The 21,054-nt window shown below is 45.0% G+C and overlaps 1 protein-coding gene across 2 annotated transcripts in view; it reads left to right on the top strand.

Annotated features, from left to right (window-relative positions):
- Window positions 1–5,062, top strand: part of ELMOD1 (ELMO domain containing 1) — a gene marked incomplete at both ends in the record, with an annotated part of 43,875 nt that extends 38,813 nt beyond the window's left edge. For both annotated transcript variants that reach the window (XM_080714503.1, XM_080714504.1), the window contains one exon: window positions 4,890–5,062. In XM_080714503.1, the coding sequence (XP_080570629.1) occupies window positions 4,890–5,062 (173 nt within the window). The remainder of the gene's footprint in view (window positions 1–4,889) is intronic.
- Between the last annotated feature and the right edge of the window lie 15,992 nt (window positions 5,063–21,054).

The following is a 21,054-nucleotide window of genomic DNA, read 5'->3' as shown; positions in this document are numbered from 1 at the left end:
GTTTCATATTCCTTCACTGGACCTGATTGGGTCTGCACGTCTCCTGGGCTGTTCTTGCCATTACCTGTGCCCTTGCCTGTACTCTCCTCTCTGCTAACTGGATGCAGTGAAGCAAAACCAAGACACATTCGAGCAGCAGTAAATATGCAGCAGGCTCGAGACAAAACACCAAATTAGTATTCAGAACAAGTATTTCATCTAGGTGAAAGAATATAAAAATATAATGGCTCTGTCATTATGACTCTATAGTATCACTCAGTGAACACCGTGCTTGCTGAGGCAGTGTGTTACAAAAATTGCATTCAGTCTAAAGCTCTGCTGAACACACCGCCCCACTGAAATGGACTGAGGTGAGGTGTCGTGAGCAGAGGAGAGTACAATGGCCCGAAGTGGAGAAGAGATGATCTTTTCTTCAACTTTCAAAAGAAAAAAACCATTCAGGAGAAAGAAGAACCAGGGGGACAGAATGCACTGGGGAAGGCCACCCCTCACAGTGGTGGCAAGTCAGCTGGTTTCAGGCCCTGCTTTCAATTCAAGGATCCCACCTAAGCCCAGTGGTCTTCCTCTGTAAAACAGAGATTCAAAATCTGCACTGTCTACCCCACAAAGCTGTTGGAAAAATTAAAGGAGCAACTATAATCTATAGCTTGTCCTCTGTTTTCTCCTCCTCCTTTCCATAACAGTAGATTATCAGCTGAAATTGCATACCTGTCTCTCTCTCTCTCTCCTGGAGACTGAGAACTAGGAAACCCGGGGACTCTTTTTTTCCTCATCCTCAGTACCTAGTGCTGTATCTGTTACATATTTGCTAAGTGGCAGGTGGGTCAACTGACCAATTGGCTGAATGAATTTTTTAACACTTTGTAATGTTATACGGATGAGCAGAGTTTTATGACTGAAATATGTCCCTTGGAAACCAGGCCACCGTTTCTGCATTTTTATTATGATCATGTTATACGATCTCTAATTATTTTCCTGATGGAGCTAGGGACCCCAGGGACTCTGTCTACGGTTTTACAGATTGAACTTTCAACCTTAAGAAGAAGAACAATGTGAGTTGTATCAAATATTTAGAGTAGATTGCCAGTAAATCTACACATTGTGGAAAAGTGAACATTTTAAGTACATTGCAGAAAAGTGAATTCTTCATTAAACGAGGATGATAAATGTTTAAGGAGATGGAAATGCTACATACCCAGATTTGATAATTCCACATTGAATACATATTTCAAAGTATCACACTGTACCATAAAGATATGCAATGAGAAATAAACATTTAAGAAGATGATTTTCATGGTGCCTGTTTATCATCGTCAATAGGACTAAGATGCTGTCGCCCATGAGCTACAAGTGGGATGCATCATGAACGTTTTTGATTCATAGTATTAAAAACCTGGCACTTCATACAGCTTAGAATTTTATTCCAGCTAACAAACCAATCAGAAAATTATGTGTGTATACTTTATATACCAAAGGAAGAAGAAGTTATAAATTATCATAGATTTCTTTTAGAACCATGTGAATTATAATACTTAGAAAGAAGCCAAGAAAACTTAAAATGATGATACCTTTCAGACCAAAATTTCTCAAACTTCAGTGACACAAGATTCATCTTGGTGGGTTGCAAATCTGATTGAATGTCAGAGGGTCAGCATGTTTAACAAGTGCATCAGACCTTTCCAGAGATACTTTAGGAATTCGTTCAGTCACTGAAATGGATAGATGATTAATTCTCCTGGTTGAATAAGACACTGCGATTGGAGGAAACAAGTTTCTGCTGGTGTGCACTAGAATAATCAGGATGATAAATAGACTCTACCAAGGGATGTAGGAAACGATGAGGAGAAATATGGAGGCCTGACCCAGAGAAGATATAGTGCTGGGCATAAAGCACGCTCTGCATACTCAAATTAGAGGGTTGAATTTGTCCCGCGAAAGACAGGGCAAGGGCTCTAGGCTCAGCATGAGAAAGAATCTTTTTTAAAAAATCATTTGTGAAATTATCAATGCCATCTTAAGCTTATGTATGGAGAAGGGGAGAGACTAGGGAGGGAGCTGGAGGTGAGCTCACCAAGTGCTGGGTGCATGTAAATCCCTATCATTATGAGCTATATTATGGTGTATAAATATAAAAGTATATTTAAATAAGAAGAGCCAAGCTCCTCGTGCATGGAACCATCAGTGCTGTCACCAGAGATGTCCAAGCCTGGATGCCACCTCACACCGGCAGTCAGCCCTAGGTTGGGGAGCCAGAGGCCCAGTGGGTGAGGGTGGTGTGCGCCCCCCATGAGAAATGTTAAATGCACTCATGTCAGTTACTGCAGAGAGAGGCCCAAAGACAGACTAGTCCTAAAAGCAATAGAACAGGCAACTCAGGAGAAATGGGAAATAAGTATTTTCTCTCCCTGTCCTGTGTTTGCAAAGAGACTATGTACTTAATAGATGTTTGAGACTACCTAAGGATATAATAAGACGGGTGGCCAGAGGGATGAGTGTATACACATGGCCTAACACTGGCAACATGTGTTGGGGAGAATCACCTCTACTTTCATATTATAGAAAAATATAAATAAAAATTTGTAAAAAAAAAAATCTGCTTTTAAAACTATGTTGAAGGTACTCCCACACATTACTAGTCACCAAAAAAAAAAAAAAAACTATAGATATTTTAACTCTGTGTATGTGTATGTGTGTGTTATTACAAATTGAACCTTGGGACATTCTGCCTCTAAGCTATACTTTCAGCCCTTTTTATTTACTTGTTTTTGAAACAGGGGTCTCACGAGGTTGCTGAATGTCTTGCTAAATTACTGAGGCTGACCGGGCGTGGTGGTGCACATTTGTAATCCCAGCATTTGGGAGACTGAGACCAGAGGATACTTAGTGAGGCCCTCTGCAACTCAGTGAGACTCGGTTTCAAAATAAAGAATAAAAAAAAAAATAGGGCAGGAGGTGTAGCTTGAAGGTCAGATGCCCCTGGGTTCCATCCCCAGACCTGCAAAAAAATAAAAAACAATAAAAAATATATAAATTAAAAAATTAAAAAAATATAAATATAAATAAATAAATAAATAACTGAGGCTGTCCTGGAACCTGCTGATCCTTCTGTCTCAATCTCTTAGGTACTGGGATTGTAGACATGTGCCACCACCCTAAACTTTATTTAAACTTAGTGTGGTCCAAATTTTTTTCTTCTGTGAAGAACTGAGGGGTTTTTAATTGATTTGGTTTTGATTTTCTTTTGTTTTGAGCACTAGAGATTAAACACAAAGGCATCCTACCCCTGAACTACATCCTGGCCTTTAAAAAAAGAACAGGTGTTTGCTAAGTCACTGAAAGTTTTGCTAAGTTGCTAAGGCTGAACTTGAACCAGTGATCCTACTATTTCAGCTTTTACTAACAGGAATACAGGTGTGCATAACCATGCCTTGCTAAGAGCTGAGATCTAAACCAGGTTTCTGGCTCCTGTTTTCTACTGCCTGCTCAAATTAAGAAAAAAAAAATCTTATGTAATGTTTGGTTTTCTTTAAAAAAAAAAAATAGACTGGGCATGGTGGCACACACCTGTAATCCCAGGAAGATTGCAATTTGGAGGATAGCCTCCGCAGGTAGTGAGACTGTCATTAACTTAGTGAGACACTGTTTTAATAAATAAAAATAAAATAAGACTGGGAGTGTAAAATACCCTAGGTTCAATATAAGTACCACAAAATTTTTTCCCTTAAACACTATTTTTCTCATACCTGAACCTGTAATAGGCTCACTCCATACAGATATCTAGTAATATCTTTTAAAGAGATCACTCGTATTTTATTTTAAATATGGTGGATAAAAACAAACAAATGTGGTGGAGGAAGAGGGCACAGTAGAGGAACAGACATAATAGATTTTTGTATGAAATACATGACATTTTTCTCAATATTTTTTCTCTTATTCCAAATGACTCATAGATAACTGTGTGTGTTGTGCTGTGTGTTGTGTATTGTGTGTGTTGTGTTGAGTCTGTGGTGTGTGTGTGTGTGTGTGTGTGTGTGTGTGTGTGTGTGTTACTGAAGAATGAACAAGGGCCTTCTACCTCTAAGCCCTATTTAAAAAGAAAAAACAAGTTCTCACTAAGTTGCTGAGTCTGCCCTCAAACCTGCAATCCCCATCTCAGACTCCCAAGTACTGGGATCACAGATGTGCACCACCACCCCGGGCTAGACAACAGTTTTGAGGGCCAAAAGCACTTGAATATGAAATTACACTCCTGAGCAAAGAAGTCTTATCAACACCTGCATGTAGTGCAATGACCAGTCTGTGTTGTTCAGAGTCAATTTATAGTTCTTGTTTCATACTAGATTGTCAAAATGCATTTTTTATTTGTCAGGGGAATTTAAAACTTTAGTTAAATTGAATATCATCACAAAAAGGTAGAGTGGAGTAATTTTGAAAAATTGGACGATTATGTTAATTTAATTAGGAGAGAAAGGACGAAGTGGTCACTGTTGACCTTTTAGGATATGTTCCTGATGCTATTCATATGCAAGAGAAGGCAGAATTAATTTGTCTTCTTGGTTTCTAGAATTGAGAATAATTCTATGACCAACCGTAAAAATTGTACCTATTGGTAGCTTCCACCTCACTGGTCTGAAAGGATAATTTTTATTTATTTGTTGGCATTGCTGGGGATCAAACCCAGGGCCTGAAACATACCTAGGAGAGTGAGTGTTCTACCACTGAGCTATACTCCTAGCCAAAGAAATCTTAAACAGTCATATATGCATATTTCAGCATCATCCCTGAGCTCCATGGATACCATGGCTTGGGTCCATTTCATTCTGGATGATTTTGAATATGAACAAGAGTTTTTTTTTTCCTCCTGCATATTTATCATTGTCTTATCACAGGCTATTTGATGCACGAATTTCACAAGTTTTGGATTGAAGAAGACCCCATGGACATAATGGAATTTAATCGTGTGAGGGAGAAATTCCGCAAGAGGATCATAAAACAGCTGCAAAATCCAGACATGGCGCTCTGCCCACATTTTGCTGCCTCGGAAGGTTTGATCAACATGTAGTCGCCACGCTGGTTTTAATGGGTCCCTGGAACACTGCCTCATTGTCCTGTTAGATCTCTGCTTAGGTCCCAGCTCACACACTGAATGCACACAGTGATTATATGCATGCCTTTTTTGGTACAGTGTTTTCATCTCTTGGTCATAATTCCAAGGTCCCCAAATACCACTATTTCTGGAGTCGCTGTACTCCAGTGACTGCTGACATTGTGGCATTATGCAGTGTTACATCTTGCCTTGACACCCAGGTATGAAGAGAGTTTTCTATTTTTTTAGATTTTTTTTCCTCCCCCTCATACTTCAACATCACAGACTTGTATTTCACTAGCTGTGTTTTGTATGTAAAAAAAAAAAAAGTTTAGGTAAATCTCGTTCTGTGAAAGCCTTTTAATTTATTGACATGTTCCATGGCTACCGCTGCTAGCTTTTCAAGCCAGGTTTATGCTTGGACCTCCTACTGATAAAGTATAAGATTTTAAAATAATACAGACAGACATATGATAAGCCAAACTCTTCCCGCAAACATAGCTGTGCTTCACAACAATATAATGAGGCTTCCAAGAAATAACCTTAGGTAGGAGTTGTTTTTGTGTGAAGTCCTTCAGAATTATATTGTGACTTAACCCCAGTTACAACTGTATCATGGTCATTCAGCTATCAAATTATTTTATCCTCACAATTTCACTGGCTTGGATGTCTCAATATGTTTATGATGCTGACAGCCTCGGAAAAGAAGTAAGCATAATTTAAAAGCTGTGAAAGGGTTCTCATTGTCTGCCTCTGGCTGAACTCAGACAGTTCTCATCCAAGCATCTTTGCTTGAGGAACTGAGTGCTGACTGGTTTGTTTTCTATGTCCGTGGGCAATGTTAAAAAAAGAAAAAAACAATTTGCAAGAAAATGTGTTGCAAGAGAGAAACCTAAGCTGTGTCACTCTGCCTGCAATATTTCTTGAAAATACAACTGTGTCGTGTACCAGTGGAAGAAGTAAGTTGCTTGGAAGAAGAAAAGATAAATTATTCCTGAACTGCTGACCATTAATTTCAAAAAGTGTGGTTTAGTTTGGAATTATGATTGTAGTCTGTTGAATAGTATTTACCATGGCATTTCATACCCGTGGTATTTTATACTTTCGGACTATAAATTTTAGTATTATTAGATGTTTGTGGAATCACGTGCTTATTTAAATGAACTTTGAGTACTGCCTAACTGTTGGTTATATGAATAAATTACATGTCATTCTACTGTAACCTGAAGTGGAGTTCATTTTAGTATTCCTGTGCTCATATTGCTTCTGCATATGCAGGTGCGTGAGAGGATAGAATGTCAAAAACAGTCTACCTGGAACTGATGGTAAATCATGCTATCACCCAGATTAACCAGGTGTAAATTGGAATGTGTTATGCCTGAGAGACTTCTTTAAATCTTGAGGCCTGATGGTGCTTTAATGAAAGAATAGGATCCAGCTTTCTCAGCATTGCTTTCCATAAAATGTAGCTCTGCTGCTGCTGCTAGACAGCTGATAAGGAAGACTCGTAATTGCCTATTGTCCCCGTGTCCCTTGTAGCTGGGCTGGAGTTGACTGCTCCTCTCCCTTTCAGCCCTGTGCCAGGTGGCAGTGTTTTGCATTGCCTCTATTGCAGCCCGTGGCCTTTCTTAGACTGTGGAAGGGAAGCAGTTGATGCACCTGGGATGCATACCATTAGATTGACAAGACTATATATCTATCCCTCTCCAGAAGCAGGAGAAATTGCGAGCCCCATCAGTGAGCTGTGTTGGAAGCACTGAATGCCCATCACAACTACAGCTGCTGTGGACGAAGGCACTGTTGCCCAGGCAGCACTGCCTCTGTCAGCTGTATGTGTGCATCGTCTCCTGTCCACCGTGGCCCCATGTCACTGACGCAGCTTGATAGTATGTGGCACTTACACCAGCTCATGTCTCTTCTGTTCAGGTAGAGATAGTTGACATGAACAAAGCTCAGGGTCTCCCTCCCGGCTCCTCACATGTTTCCTATCATATCTTCCCATGGTTGCGCAGTCTGAGGATGAACAAGCACTGCCAGTTCCTTCTAGCTCTCAGTATTATTAGATTTCTCATTCACACCTTGGTGTGGAAGATGCATTCTACCCAGTAACAAAAAGTAAGGTGAGAAAAAGTAAAGATTTCAGGAGCATCAGAAATGTGTGATGTGTGCGTACGTGTTTCCTTAGAGTATTTTTAGTTTGCTTGTATTTATTCCATTGAACAAGGACTGACCACATAAAACATGAGTTGTATAGCAAGCTTCTTTCAAATTTTCCAAAAAACTACTTTCTATGATAAGAACACATTCCAATTTAGGCCACAAGAAAAGAAAAAACACTTCAAAGCAAACACCATTTCCGAAATTCTAGATTTCAATTTAACTTTCCTTCTCACAATTCTTGTTATTTTATTGTAGTTGAAGAAATTATTTGCCTGGTAACTCGCCATCTCTTCTATATTTGAAAGGAGGCCTAAAAATATACCAATCTCAAGAGATGGAATTGCTTTACAATATATCTTCCAAACCAGTACACTTTTTTTTTGTACTGGGGATTGAACCCAGGGGCTTTTTTCCTCTGAGCTGTACCCCAGCCCTATTTTATTTTATTTTATTTTATTGCAGTACTGGGGATGGAACTCAGGGGCATTCTACCTCCAAGCCACACCCCCAGCCCTAATGTTTTTTTTTATTCTTTTTATTTTGAAACAGGATCTCACTGAGTTGCAAAGGACCCCACTAAGTAGCTGAGGCTGGCTGCGAACCGCAATCCTCCTGTCTCAGCCTCCTGAAAGTTGGGATTACAAGCATGAGCCACCATGCCTGGATTGTTTTTTATTTTGAAGCAGGGTCTTGCTACATTGCAAAGGATCTTACCAAGTTACTGAGACTGGCTTTTGAAGCTGTACTACTCCTATCTCAGCCTTTCAAGTACTGAGATAATAGGTATGCACCACCATGCCCAGCAAACCGAGACACTTTTGAGAGATTAAGAGAACATTCTTAATTTCTTTAGTACAGCAGAATAAACTGACACAGTTTAAGGAAACCGAAATGTTAGGTGACCACAGTTGACCAATAGTTAGATGTAAAGATTATCCACTCACGACTCAATTAGGCAAGTAAGACCCAACTTTTCTACTTTCTGATCTCTGATATAGTATCCTAGCCCAAATCATACAGACCTATCAAAGGTATGAGGTTGGTCCAAGCTGACAATTTTGACTGGAAAAACTGAGCCTATATTGGTGATGGAGAAATAAAAATTGGCGATCCAGTCCCATGGTAACATATTATGTTGATCTGTATACTCAATGGAGTGGAAGGTCAGGGGATGGAAGATGATGGAGAAAAGAGGTGGGATCAGACAAAAACGAAAGTTGAATTTCTCAGCCCTATGAGCCAACAACCACACGCAGGATGCTGAGCCATGTGCTCTATCAGCTCAATGTCTCTAGCTCTCCAGGTAGCTTAAGAGAGGTAGCTGCCCCAACGTACAAATAAATGGCAGAAAAACAGAACCAGGTATAACATCATGTTCAGGAAGATGAAAAACGATGCTGGTGTGGATTCCATGTCAAGAGCTAATGCTTAGTGAGTTCTTATGCTTTGTGCCAAGATTACCCTTCTCTACCTGATATTTATTTCATCTCCTTGACAACCAATGAAGTCAGATGGTTGTATTTTTTTGCTTATTCACTTTTCTTGACTAACAGGCTTAGAGAATTTAGCTACGTTGCCGAGGGTCTCAAGAGAGAAGACGAAAGGGCAAAGCTAGATCCTGAATTGGACGGCATTAAGCCCAGGCTTCTAATCAGTGTACTGTCTACTTCCCGGGAATTCTCTGCTGTCCCAGGGGACTGGTGGATTATAAACGCACAGTAGAAGTGTGTGCGTACACCTGTCCTCAAGTGATGATAATATTTCTTACTCTGATGTCTTCAGGGTGAATTCAGACCTGCAGATCACAAACGCTGCCACACTGTCCCCCAGGACTTCCCACATTTTTTATCAAAATTTCCTCCAGTTGATACAAAAAGAATTCTGACAGTATGTTAAGCTCTTTCCCTGCCTCCCTGGATGGAAACCTCAGCAAGTTGGGTTTTCAGATCCTGTACTGTGTGCCATACTCAGGCCAGATGCTAAGGAAATTTCTGTGAAAAGAGAAACACATGGGGCTTTGGGATATGGACTTTGCATAAATAAAACATTCTCCAGTATCCCAATGACCTGAGGTAACTTCCAGATTGCGGCTACTCAGAGATGATAGACAGGAATTGTGTCCATTGATGTCCCTGGGATGTGTGTGTGTGTGTGTGTGTGTGTGTGTGTGTGTGCGCACGCGCATGTGCACGGTACTGGAGATGGAACCCAGGGGCATTCTACCATTGAGCTACACCCCCAGCCCTATTTTTAATTCTTTATTTTGAAACAGGGTCTCACCAGGTTTCAAAGGGCCTTACCAAGTAGCTGAGGCTGTCTGTGAACCACGATACTCCTGTCTCAGCCTCCCAAAGGCTGGGATTACAAGTGTGCGCCACCACACCCGGCTTCCCTGGAATATTTCACAGAAGCTCAAGATAGGAGAGGGGCTGGGCAAAGTTAAAAAGACAACAGCATTGGCTGTTTTTCTCTGTTACCTGCCTAGCATAGCACAATGCTTTGGAAAAAAACATAGAAGATAAGCTTATGGCAATTAGGAAAGTGTAGAAAACAGAAGGGAAAGCTGAGATTAATTTTCTAAAATCACCTTTAGGATACATGGAAAGGGGTCCCTTTGTGATTACCACCACTGTGTGAAGGTTCAGATAAATCCTGCAGCATCAGGAGGCAGGGGGGTTGGAATAGGCTTTATTAGAGAAATGTCTAAAGCCAGGATCACACAGGTTTGAAGCCAGCCGTGCTGGCTTAAGAGACCCTGTTTCCAAAAAAATAAAAAAGTATAAAATAGGTCTGGGAGTGTAGTCCAGAGGTAGAAGGGCTTCCAGGAACCCCAGTACCACCAAGAAGAAGAAGAAGAAGAAGAAGAAGAAGAAGAAGAAGAAGAAGGAGGAGGAGGAGGAGGAGGAGGAGGAGGAGGAGGAGGAGGAGGAGGAGGAGGAGGAAGGGGAGGGGGAGGAAAAAAGAGAGAGAGAGAGAGAGAGAAAGAAAGAAAGAAAGAAAGAAAGAAAGAAAGAAAGAAAGAAAGAAAGAAGAAAAGCATGAATGCCTCCCATTTTCCCAAGACTTGCAGACCTGGGAGCTACCCTAGACACTGCAGAGGCTGTGAGTTCAGGAGCGCCCTGACTCCATTTGCTTTTTTTTTTTTTTTCTGTAAATGCAAAAAATGAAAGCAACTGAGTTAGAGGGGTGATGAGTCAGGCAAGCTGGATCTGGCTGCCAGCTGGTTGGAAGCCAAGTACAGCACCACCAGCTCCCTGCACCTGGAAACAACAGAATCTATTGGATGTTGCCCTGGGGAAAGGAACTCTCTAGATACAGGAGAAGCTGAGTTTGGATGCAACCCCTCTCTGGCAAAAAGAGAGAAAGCGGTGCAGCTGGTTTGTCAAAGCAGCCCAGAAAGAGCGCGTGAGCTGTTTTTTGACAAATCTCCTCCTCTCACACCATACTTACATTTTTGACATATTAGCTCTTCTGTGCCAAGTGTACAGCGATTATAGAGAAATAGGGACATCGACAGTCTCCGGCTGCATGATACCAAGAGTTACATAAGCACTTTGGGTCAAGTTTAACTTTTTCTGCAGAGTACTGTAAGATTAAATGAAATGCAGTGTGCCCCACCAGTAGCATAGAGACACGCCGAGATCCATAATGAATTACGAGAGGCTTTATTCGTGGGGAGTCAGCCCCCAGCCCCCGCGGGGGCGCGGGGGCCGGTTGCCGGCGGGAGAATACCTCCCTCACTCTCCGGATCCTCTCTCTGAACTGCCTCTTCTGGGGCGGGAGGCCTGGTCCCCGGAATCGCAGGCTCCACCTTCTAGCTTCGGCCCTGCCCCCTGTGGGGTAGGGGGGTGACTCACACCTTACATTCCGACCTCTTTGACTCAGGGGTGCAGAAGGGCTTTGACTAAGGGGGTGCAGAAGGGCGTGGTTTTGCTCATCTAGCGGCTTCATGCTGATACTGGGCGACGTCAATCAAGGGCCCCAGTCAAAGACCCCAGGTCGGGAGAAGTCGGAATTTGAGCCGCCGGAAGGGAGCAGGTGGCTGTTGGAGTTGGAGGTTACCCTGGAGAGCTCGGTGGCCGGTTTGCTTTGAGGAGACTAACAGGCAAGGTGCTATTAAAGAAAAAGAAAATTGTGAGAACGGAACCCAGGCTGGGCAGAAGCCCTTTTAGACACAAGGCAGTCACTAGATCTACTAACTTAAATAGCAACATTTTCCTGAGGAGAACGTCTATCGCCCCTTTAGCAGTTTTTTTATTAGATCAGAGTTATTAATAGCAGCAACTCCCGAAGCAGACCCACACCACTCTTTTCAGCATTGAGTGAGTATGGATTTGTCTGGTCAAACAAACACCTGTTACTGCATTAGGAGCGTCGGTACCCATTTTAGAAGTTTAATACTTAGGCAATTTGGCATCCGAGGAGGGAGAGCACCATAGTATGTAAACAAGTAGACCTGCTAAAATATAAACATCAAAGAGAGTTATGTCGAGAGAAATAAAGTTTAGTGGATCCCAACACCGTGCAAGAGAATTTGTCCCTGGAGCTGTTGTAACAGAGCCCTTTTAGATATGGCCTAAGCTGTGGGCAGAGGCTGGAGGGCTTGCCTCATCATCCTGAACCGAGACTTGAGAAGGAAACTAAGGCCTGAAAGATCGAGCAGGCCACCAAAGAGGAAACTGGCTTACCCTGTACCTGCAGTTACCCTAGGCCAGCAAGGAAGATGGAGGAAGGAGGACGAGGAATTCCAGGAGCTGTCAGTCCTTGGTCAGACCAGATAGGGCCAGCGGCGGGTCCTTGTCCAGAAGGGTAGACCCCCTGTAGTGAGGTACCTGAGGTCCACCGCTTTTTAAAGGACATTCGCCTTTCAATGGCCATATACTCCACACCTGAAGCAGGCTCCTGGAGGTGGTTGTCTTTACTGTCATCCTCTCCTGGGTGGTGCTTGCCACCCGGAGGGCTGACCTTCCTCCTCCGGCCTCAGGGCTGCAATCAGGGCCTGGGACTGTAAGTCCGCCATCTGACGAAGATGGAGAGTACGCTCTGTTTCGGCCTGTTCCTCTCTGGAATTAAAGACTTTAAATGCCATGTTCATCAAGTCTCGAATAGGAGTCTGTGGGCCATCCTCAACTTTTTTTAGCTTTTTTCTTATATCAGGAGCCGCTTGCCCAATGAAATGGGTGGCCAATATGATCGAGCCTGCCTCAGAGGATGGATCTAGACGGGTATAGCGCGTAAGGGCCTCTTGCAACCGATTAAGAAAAACTGCTGGGTTTTCATTTGGACCCTGGGTGATTTCCCTGAGCTTATCATAATTAACCGCCTTATGGGAAGCATCTCGCATACCATCAAGAAGACATTGTATCATATAATTTCTCATTTCTATTCCCTCCTTTACATTATAATTCCAGTGGGGCTCCTCAGATGGAATTGCAGCCGTACCAATAGGAAGCCCTGGATCTGTTAAATGACTCTGGTCAGCCCTCTCTCTGGCTGCCTTCAGGATCCGATCACGTTCGTCTGGAGTTAGAGAAGAGGTTAGAATGACATGCAAATCCCGCCACGTTAGATCATATGCCTGCACAATATGCTGGAATTCCTTGATAAAACCAGAAGGATTGGAAGAAAAGGACCCCAATCTCTTTTCTAGTTGAGTGAGGTCAGGAAGGGAAAAAGGAACATGGACCCGTATCACCCCTTCTGCTCCAGCCACTTCGCGAAGTGGGGCCAGGAGAGAGGAAGATGGGGCTTGTAACCCAGCTGGGTCAGACCCCGGCCCCCATGTTTTATTGCAAGATGGCTGCTGTGGGTCTGCAGAATTGTAAGCCTGTGACCCAGAATGGCCACCAGGTGGCGCCTGTGAGTTGCCACGTGGTGTCCAAGATGGCAGCTGTGACTGGCGGGATACTCCAGCCAGCATGCCCTGGGCAGCAGTAGAGCCGGTAGAGGGAGAAAACAGGAAATGCAGCCGCCAGAAGGGCTGTAAATATTCGAGGTCACACCATTTTGCTGACCGGGTGCAATATTCACTGAGAGCCATCAGCGTCCTAGAGTCTAGCGTGCCCACGGCAGGCCATCGAATGTCATTGGCCAAATTATATGTCGGCCAGATCTTAGTACAAAGAGAAATAAGTCTCTCTGGGGACAGTTCCCCTGAGAATCCCAGAGCCTGCAGATTAGATAACACACGGCCCAGCGGGGATTGAGAATCGATCTCAATCTTAGATGGCTGACTTCCCCCCATGAGTTGTAAGTGGGCGAGCGAGAACAAAGGCAGGAAACTCCAGCGTCCCAGGGCCCTGCCTAGTTCGGTACAGAGCAGGTGTGACCGAGAAAAGACGTCTCTTTGTCTCTTTCACACCTCGCAACCGTCCTGGACGGTCGGAGAACTGGAGGACACCAGTATACCGGATTTTACAGCAGTCAGTCAGTCAGAATCCTCCGAGTTAGGCAGAACCCACTTATTCCCTTAAGAGGAAGCTTACCGCCGAGAGAGGCTGCTGTGGAGATTTGGCCTGAAGATGGCTGCGAAAAGTTTTTTAAAAATGGCCGCCGACTCCTAGGATTGGTTAGGAATGGAAAGTGGGCGGGAATAAAGATGGCGGGGCCTCCAGCGAGGCCATGAGGTGGGAGGGATCAAATATGGCGGGGCCTCCAGTGAGGCCATGAGGAGGGAGGGGTTAAAGAAACATGGCGAACCTCCAGCGAGGCCGTGAGGGGGAGGGGTTAAAGAAACATGGCGGCTCCTCAGTGATTACACGTGGGCCAAAGATGGCGGGCTTTCCCCCCACAGTGATGCTCTGTGGGTGCTTACCGAAATGGCCGGGTCCGGGCAGCGGGGTGGGCGCAATCAGCGGGCGCAATCAGCAGAGAGTGGGCGCAGGGGCCTGCGCCGTGTGGCAGGCAGGGGCGGGCGGGTCTAAGCACTCCAGGCGCAGAGAAGGAATGTGCAGCACAGGCTGAGTGGCGCCGTTTAGCAGAGTGGCGGCGCTAAGCAGCAAAGTGTGGCGCGGTGGGGTCGCGGTGCTGGCGTGGCAGTCCGCGGGGCCGGGGGCTTGCCCCGGTGATGGGAGTGGGGCGCGCCAGCAGCTCAGGCCCATCCTGGGTCCACGGTCGCGGCGACGCGGTCCTTGGGCGCGCGCAGCGGTGCAGGCGCCCAGAGTGGCGTGGGCGCGGCGCCAGGCGCAGAGAAAGCCAAGGCGCGCCAAGTGGCACAGTCTGGCCGGGTCCGCGGACGCCGCGCGGGCGGGCGGCTGGCGGCTCGGGGCCGCGGGCGTGCTCGCCGCGTGGCTCGGACCGGGGCGCAGCTCGGCCGGTCGCACAGCCCGGGCTGGGGCGCGGCCGGGGCGGGCGGCGTGAGCGCCCAGAAGCGGCTCGGCGTGCCGCGGGCGGGCGGGCGGGCATCCCGGCCCATCCCAGCGGAGCCGTGTACCTTTTTTCAGCAGTTTGCAGAAGTCCGCGGGCCGGGCGGGCGGGCGGCGCGCAGAGAGGGGATGGAAAGTCCGAGTCCAGTAAGCGCAGATTCAAGCCAGGTCCCATAAGTCCGATACGAGTTTCGACACCAAAATGTAAGATTAAATGAAATGCAGTGTGCCCCACCAGTAGCATAGAGACACGCCGAGATCCATAATGAATTACGAGAGGCTTTATTCGTGGGGAGTCAGCCCCCAGCCCCCGCGGGGGCGCGGGGGCCGGTTGCCGGCGGGAGAATACCTCCCTCACTCTCCGGATCCTCTCTCTGAACTGCCTCTTCCGGGGCGGGAGGCCTGGTCCCCGGAATCGCAGGCTCCACCTTCTAGCTTCGGCCCTGCCCCCTGTGGGGTAGGGGGGTGACTCACACCTTACAAGTACAAGAGCAAAAAAAAAAATATTGCAGTCAAAAGATCTGTATTCCTCTGTGTGTGCTGCCTGCCAGCTTTCCTCAGGCCAAAGCACTAACCTTCCAGACTTGGCATTTACCACTCCCAACAAAATAGCATGACAACTGCTCCTCAGAGTATTATGGCAAGAGTAAAAATCAAATAAGGTGTTAGTAATTAAAGTGCTTGGGAAACTCCAAAGTAATTGTTGAACACATGTTCGATTATGGCTTGGTTTGCATCCCTTTCGTTTTTGGCTGAGCGCTTCCACCAACAGAAAATAAATCTATAAAATTTGTCCTTATAGTCAATGTCCCCATTAATTCAATTCAGCAAATATTTACTGAAAATTCGTTTTCATGTCACATCTGGGGATCAGATGAGAAACAAGGCTTTGACCTGGTTCTCAGGAACCTCATTATCTAAATCCAGGGCCATCCCAAAGTCTGGTCTTTGAACCCCCAGCACGAGCATGGTTAGAAATGTTCCCCTCCTCAGACCTACTGAATGGGAATATTCGTTTTAACATCCTCCTGGGGCGATCTGTGTGCATGCTAAGTCGAGAAGCGCTGCTTCAAAAAGTATTGATCGGGCTGCTCTACTCTGAAACATGACCAGGTTTAGCCTTAGCTGTTCATGGCTGAGAAATGAATCAAACATTCCCTTTTGTTTTCCCTTAATTATGGTTAGTAAAACTTGATCCTGTGCCCACCTCTGACACAGAAGGACAGCGTCTTCCAGCTTCACCTCTGGAGGTGCAAACAGGCATTAGGGTCGTCATCCTGGACTCTGACCTTGACGGACAGACTACCTTCCTATCCCCAGTGTTTCTTGGGGAACTTTCTACAATAGCCAAAGCTGGTGCTACCCCAGGAGCAGACTCTCACTGTAGACTGTCTCAAAGAGCTTCCTTCCCTCGAAGTGTCCATCAGCAAGGGCAGCCTCCTAGACACTGAAGAAAACAAACTATTGTTCGCCACAACTTTCCCCTGAGGGAATAGAACCCAGCTGAATTAACCTACAGGCAACCATAACAAAATGCCATGAGCTGGGTGGCCTAAACAACATTCTCACAGTTCTGGCTGTAGTCTGGAAGTCAAAGGGCAGGACACACCATGGTTGGGGTCTCCTGGAGGCCTTCTCCCTGGCTTGCAGGTGGGCACCTTCTCACTGTGGGTGCACACACGGCCTTTCCTTGGCCATGAACGAGGGGGAGACAGAGAGAAATCTTTCTTCTTACAAGGCCACCAATTCCATTAGATTAATACCCTACCCTGTGGCTTCGTTTGACCTTAATTACCTCCTCTGCAGTGAAATGTTTGTTTATATTTTTGCCCACTTTCTAAGCAAACTGTTTGGTTAATTTTGAGAGTTTTATATCTATGTAAAATGCTAGTCCATTGTCAGGTATATAGTTGGAAAATATTTTTTCCCAGTCTATTGTTAATCTTTTCATCTTTTTTTTGCTCTGGGACATTGTACCTCTAAGATATACCCTCATCCGTTTTTATTTTTATTTTATTATTTTATTTATCTCACTAAGTTGCTGAGAGCTTTACTAATTTGCTAAGACTGGCCTCAGACCTGCTATCCTCATATCTCATTCTCAGTCTCCCAGGTAGTGGGATTACAACCATATACCATCATGTCCAACTATTTTCATCTTCTTAATAGAGTCTTTCACAAAACAAAAAGTTTGAGATTTGGTGAGGCCCAATATATCAACTTTCCCTTTATGAATGATGTTTTTGGTGTTGAGTCTTAAGGTTTTTTTTTTTTTTTGAGGGGGGCATTACTAAGGATTGAACACAGGGCCTCACACATGCTAGGTTGGCATTCTGCCACTGAACTGCATATCAGCACTTTTTTTCAATGTTAGCAAATCAAAAATGTTTATTAAATAAAATGTCTTTCAGCAGAATCACACAGAAAGCATGGATATACATTGACTAGGTAACATGGGCCTACAAATACCAAACTCTATATTTTTTCTGGAAGCAAAACAGGGTCTTGCCAACTTATAGAGGCTGGATTCAGCCTAATAATCCTTCTTCCTCAGCACCTGAGTAACTAGGATTACAGGAATGTGCCACCATACCCAGAAGAATCTAAGATTTCTTCACTCAACCCTAAGCCCTGAATGTCCCTGAGTTCAACTTCCAGTATCACAAAGGAAAAAAAAAAAACACGTGAGTATATTTAGGTGGGTGCCATAGTTAGTTTTAAAGATCACTTTATTGTCTGGAGAATCATGAAATAATTATTGATGTTCTGACTTGAGGCAAGCCGTGGGCTTGGTACATTTGTCATCAGTCTTGGAAGTGAATTAACATCTAAACAAATGCATCATGATAGAACAAGGTAGATATGCTCAGAGGGCTTTGAAGCAGAAATTGTGGCTGAGGGTGAGGTTAAATAGTTAACCAGAAGACTATATATAACCAAGTTGCTTTTTTCCTCCTTTTCCTTTTTTAAATATTTTATTGGTGCCTTGTAATCTCACATCGTAATGTAGCTCATAGTGATAGAGATAAACGTGCCTGTAATTTCACACACACACACACACACACACACACACACACACACACACACGTATATATATAGGCAGTTCGTCCTTCATGGATTCCTCCCCTTTCCCCCATCACCACCCTCTCCTGGACCCCCTCATCTTTCCATTGGGGTCTCTTCTACATTATCTAAAGTCCCTCTGATACCTTGATTACTCCCTAGCTTTCACAAAGGAGAGAAAATATATGACCCTTCTCTTTCTGTGACTGCATAATCTCACTTAACAATGTTCTCTAGGCCCATCCATTTCCCTGTAAATTAACCCAAGTCATAAAACAGCAGTAGGAACCTCCAGGTACAGAAGGGACTGCTAGGCACTCCCTAATATCTGACCATAAATTCTCTCATAGTAACAGAAACCCCTAAATTTGAGCCAAAGTTCACAGCTGTCCAGAATAAAGACTGAAATTTCCTGACTTCACCTGTAGCTGGGTATGATTTTTTTTTTATTATTTTGTTTTGTTTTTGGTGGTACTGGGGTTCCTGAAAGCCCTTCTACCTCCGGGATATGCTCCCAAGGGCTACACTCCCAGACCTATTTTTTTTTTAACTTTTTTATGTGGAAACAGGGTCGCTTAAGCCAGTGAGGCTGGCTCCCAACCAGCGTGATCCTCCTGTCTCCGCCTCCCAAGTGCGGGGATTACAAGCCTGTGCCACCACACCTGGCTATGATTGTTTGACTGATTCTGCCTAGTAGCATGTAAGTGGGAGAATTGTTGAGAGCTTCTAAGAATACTAAAGATTTGTGGAACCCCTTCATGTACCTATTCCCCCGGCTGCTATAAGCCACACGTGATATTTGCTATCTTGGACCATAACATGAGAGTCACGTGCTAGGGAGATGTGAGTGGTGAGCTGCAGGCAGCCTCAGCCCCCGAGGACCTCAGCACACCTACTCGGCCTGACCTGCCTTGATCCAGACTGAGATAGGAAAGTGAAATAAGCTATCTTGTTTAAGACACCGCTCTCTTTTTAGGTCTCTGTCATTTACAGCTAAACCGAATGCTATCTAATACATCAGGAGACGCATGGACAAGCGTGTGCTGCATCCGAGGGCCACATTAGCTCAGAATGCCTGAGCACAGGTGCTTGTTGACACCTAACTAAAAACAAAGCAGGAGCCAGAGCCAGAGGCAGAGGCCAGGCCACTGAGGGGGCAGCACACAGGTCTGCTCGAGCTCAGGAACGCAGATGGCTCACTCAAAACCTCCCCTCAGAGGAGGGTTTTGGGATAACCACACGTCCAGATGTTCTCCCACAAACCATCGGAGGGTGAGCTTGGCTGGGGCACCATGCTAAGGTCACAGTCTGCGGCTGCCTGTAGCTCTGTGGAGCAGCTCGACCCTCCCGATGTTCTAGCTATGTTAGCAGCTGACACAACAACCATGGGTTATACAGAGGCTGTGACAATCCTTGGCCACTAGAACTCTCCAGCAGCATCGCTTGTAGCTACAGCCTCAGCCTCACAAAGATGCTTAAGGTAACAATGCCTCGACGCTCTGACCCACATTCCCCTCCTCCATCGGGGAGAATTTTAGGCTAGATGGGATTTTAGACAGCATTACACCCTCTCCAGAGTCCTCCTGGGGTCAAAACACAAAACTGTTTCTCTCATCCTCAAAATCCCCAAACAAGTACGTGGGCATGCATGCAAACACACATACACACACACACACACACCCCACACACACAAGCAGATCACATGACTCACCGCACATACTTCAACACACATATACACAAAGGAACATAAGCAGCCTATGGTATGGTCAGATTCACATTTAAGAAATTCCTTGTGAGCTGGGCGTGGTGGCGCACACCTGTAATCCCAGTACTTGGGAGGCTGAGACAGGAGGATCTCAGGTTCCAGGACAGCCTCAGCAACTTAGGCTCTCAGCAACTTAGCGAGACCATGTTTCCAAATAAAAAATAAAATAGGGCTGGGGGCATAGCCTAGAGGTAGAAGTCCCCTAGGTTCTATCCCCAGTACCACAAAAAAAAAAAGGAAAGAAGGAAGGGAGGAAGAAAGGAAGAAAGGAAGGAAGGAAGGAAGGAAGGAAGGAAGGAAGGAAGGAAGGAAGGAAATTCCATGTGCTTCTTACATGAAAAAGAATTGGGAAGGCAGTAGGAGAAGCAAGTAGAACTGTGGCATTCAACCTAGAAGTTCTGGGGCCTGAGCCAAAGCGGAGAGTAAGGACACATAATTGAGTATCCTGCCTTGAGTAATGTAAAATATGTGAATTAACACGTTTTGAAGCTGGCATGGTGGTACATGCTTGTAACCCCAGTATTTGGGAGGCTGAGACAGAAATATTGCAGTTCACAGACAGCCTCAGCTACTTAGTGAGGCCCTTTGCAACTTGGTGAGACCCTGTTTCAAAATAAAAATAAATAAAAATAGGGCTGGGGATGAAACTCAGAGGTAGAATTCTCTTTGGGTTCCATCCTCAGTACCAAAAAAAAAAAATAGGATTTGGTAACTAGTTAGACATGGGGTAAGATAAAGGGTGAAGTGTATGATAACTTCTGGGACTAAAGAACTTAAGTTATTCACTGATCACTGACCACCTATTCCATGCTAGTCCTTGCATCAGTGCTTTATATTCATTTTTGAGGGGGAGAGGGTGCTGGGGATTGAACCCAGAGGCATTCTATCTTTAAGATATACCCCCAGAGTGACTTTTTTTTGCAACACTAACTTTATTTTAAATCTAAAAGTGCCTTGAGAAAGTTTTACCCAAAAAATCAACAGAAAAGAGTTATGAAAATATTTGGCCAACTTCATTATTTGGTTATTTCTTATTATGATTCTATAAGGACAGAATCTTCCCAAGTCTCCAGATATAGCAGAAAGGGAAGAAAGTCAGTCCATGTATAAACCATTTAACCAACTGGGTGTATCACTGGGTGAACTGACAAAGACATAGGGCACCGCAGTCTTCAGCCCCATGGCCTCCTGGTCAGCTCCAAGTTCCATCTAGGAGCTTATATGCCCTAAGAAAGGGCAAGAGAGACCTGGGGGGAAGAAGAACCAGAGTAATAGTCACCTGCCAGCTCAGCCTAGAACTAGGAGTCTTCTGGACCTGTCTGAGAAAGTATACTGGGGCCGGTGGGAGTCAGCACGCCTTACTGGATTACGTAGGCTTCTTATCAGTGGTTGGCCCTAACCAGGAAGGCTTCACCACTGCCATCTCCCCTCATAGGCAGCCATTGGGCACCACGAGCCCAAAAGTTGAGTCTAGCTTGGCATAGCCTGCCTGCCTGCCTCGTGGGCTCCAGGGAAGTCGAGGCTGTGCCCCTAGGGGCCCTATCGCCTCTACTGAAGGTCCATCCCCAAGATGAGATGCGGACTATCCTCCTTCACCCCTCCAACTTTCTCTGGGT

This window comes from Muscardinus avellanarius (assembly GCF_963383645.1).
Source record: "Muscardinus avellanarius genome assembly, chromosome: 1".
Taxonomy (NCBI): domain Eukaryota; kingdom Metazoa; phylum Chordata; class Mammalia; order Rodentia; family Gliridae; genus Muscardinus; species Muscardinus avellanarius.
Note: the sequence above shows the minus strand (reverse complement) of the source record. Positions and strands in the feature narration are given on the sequence as shown.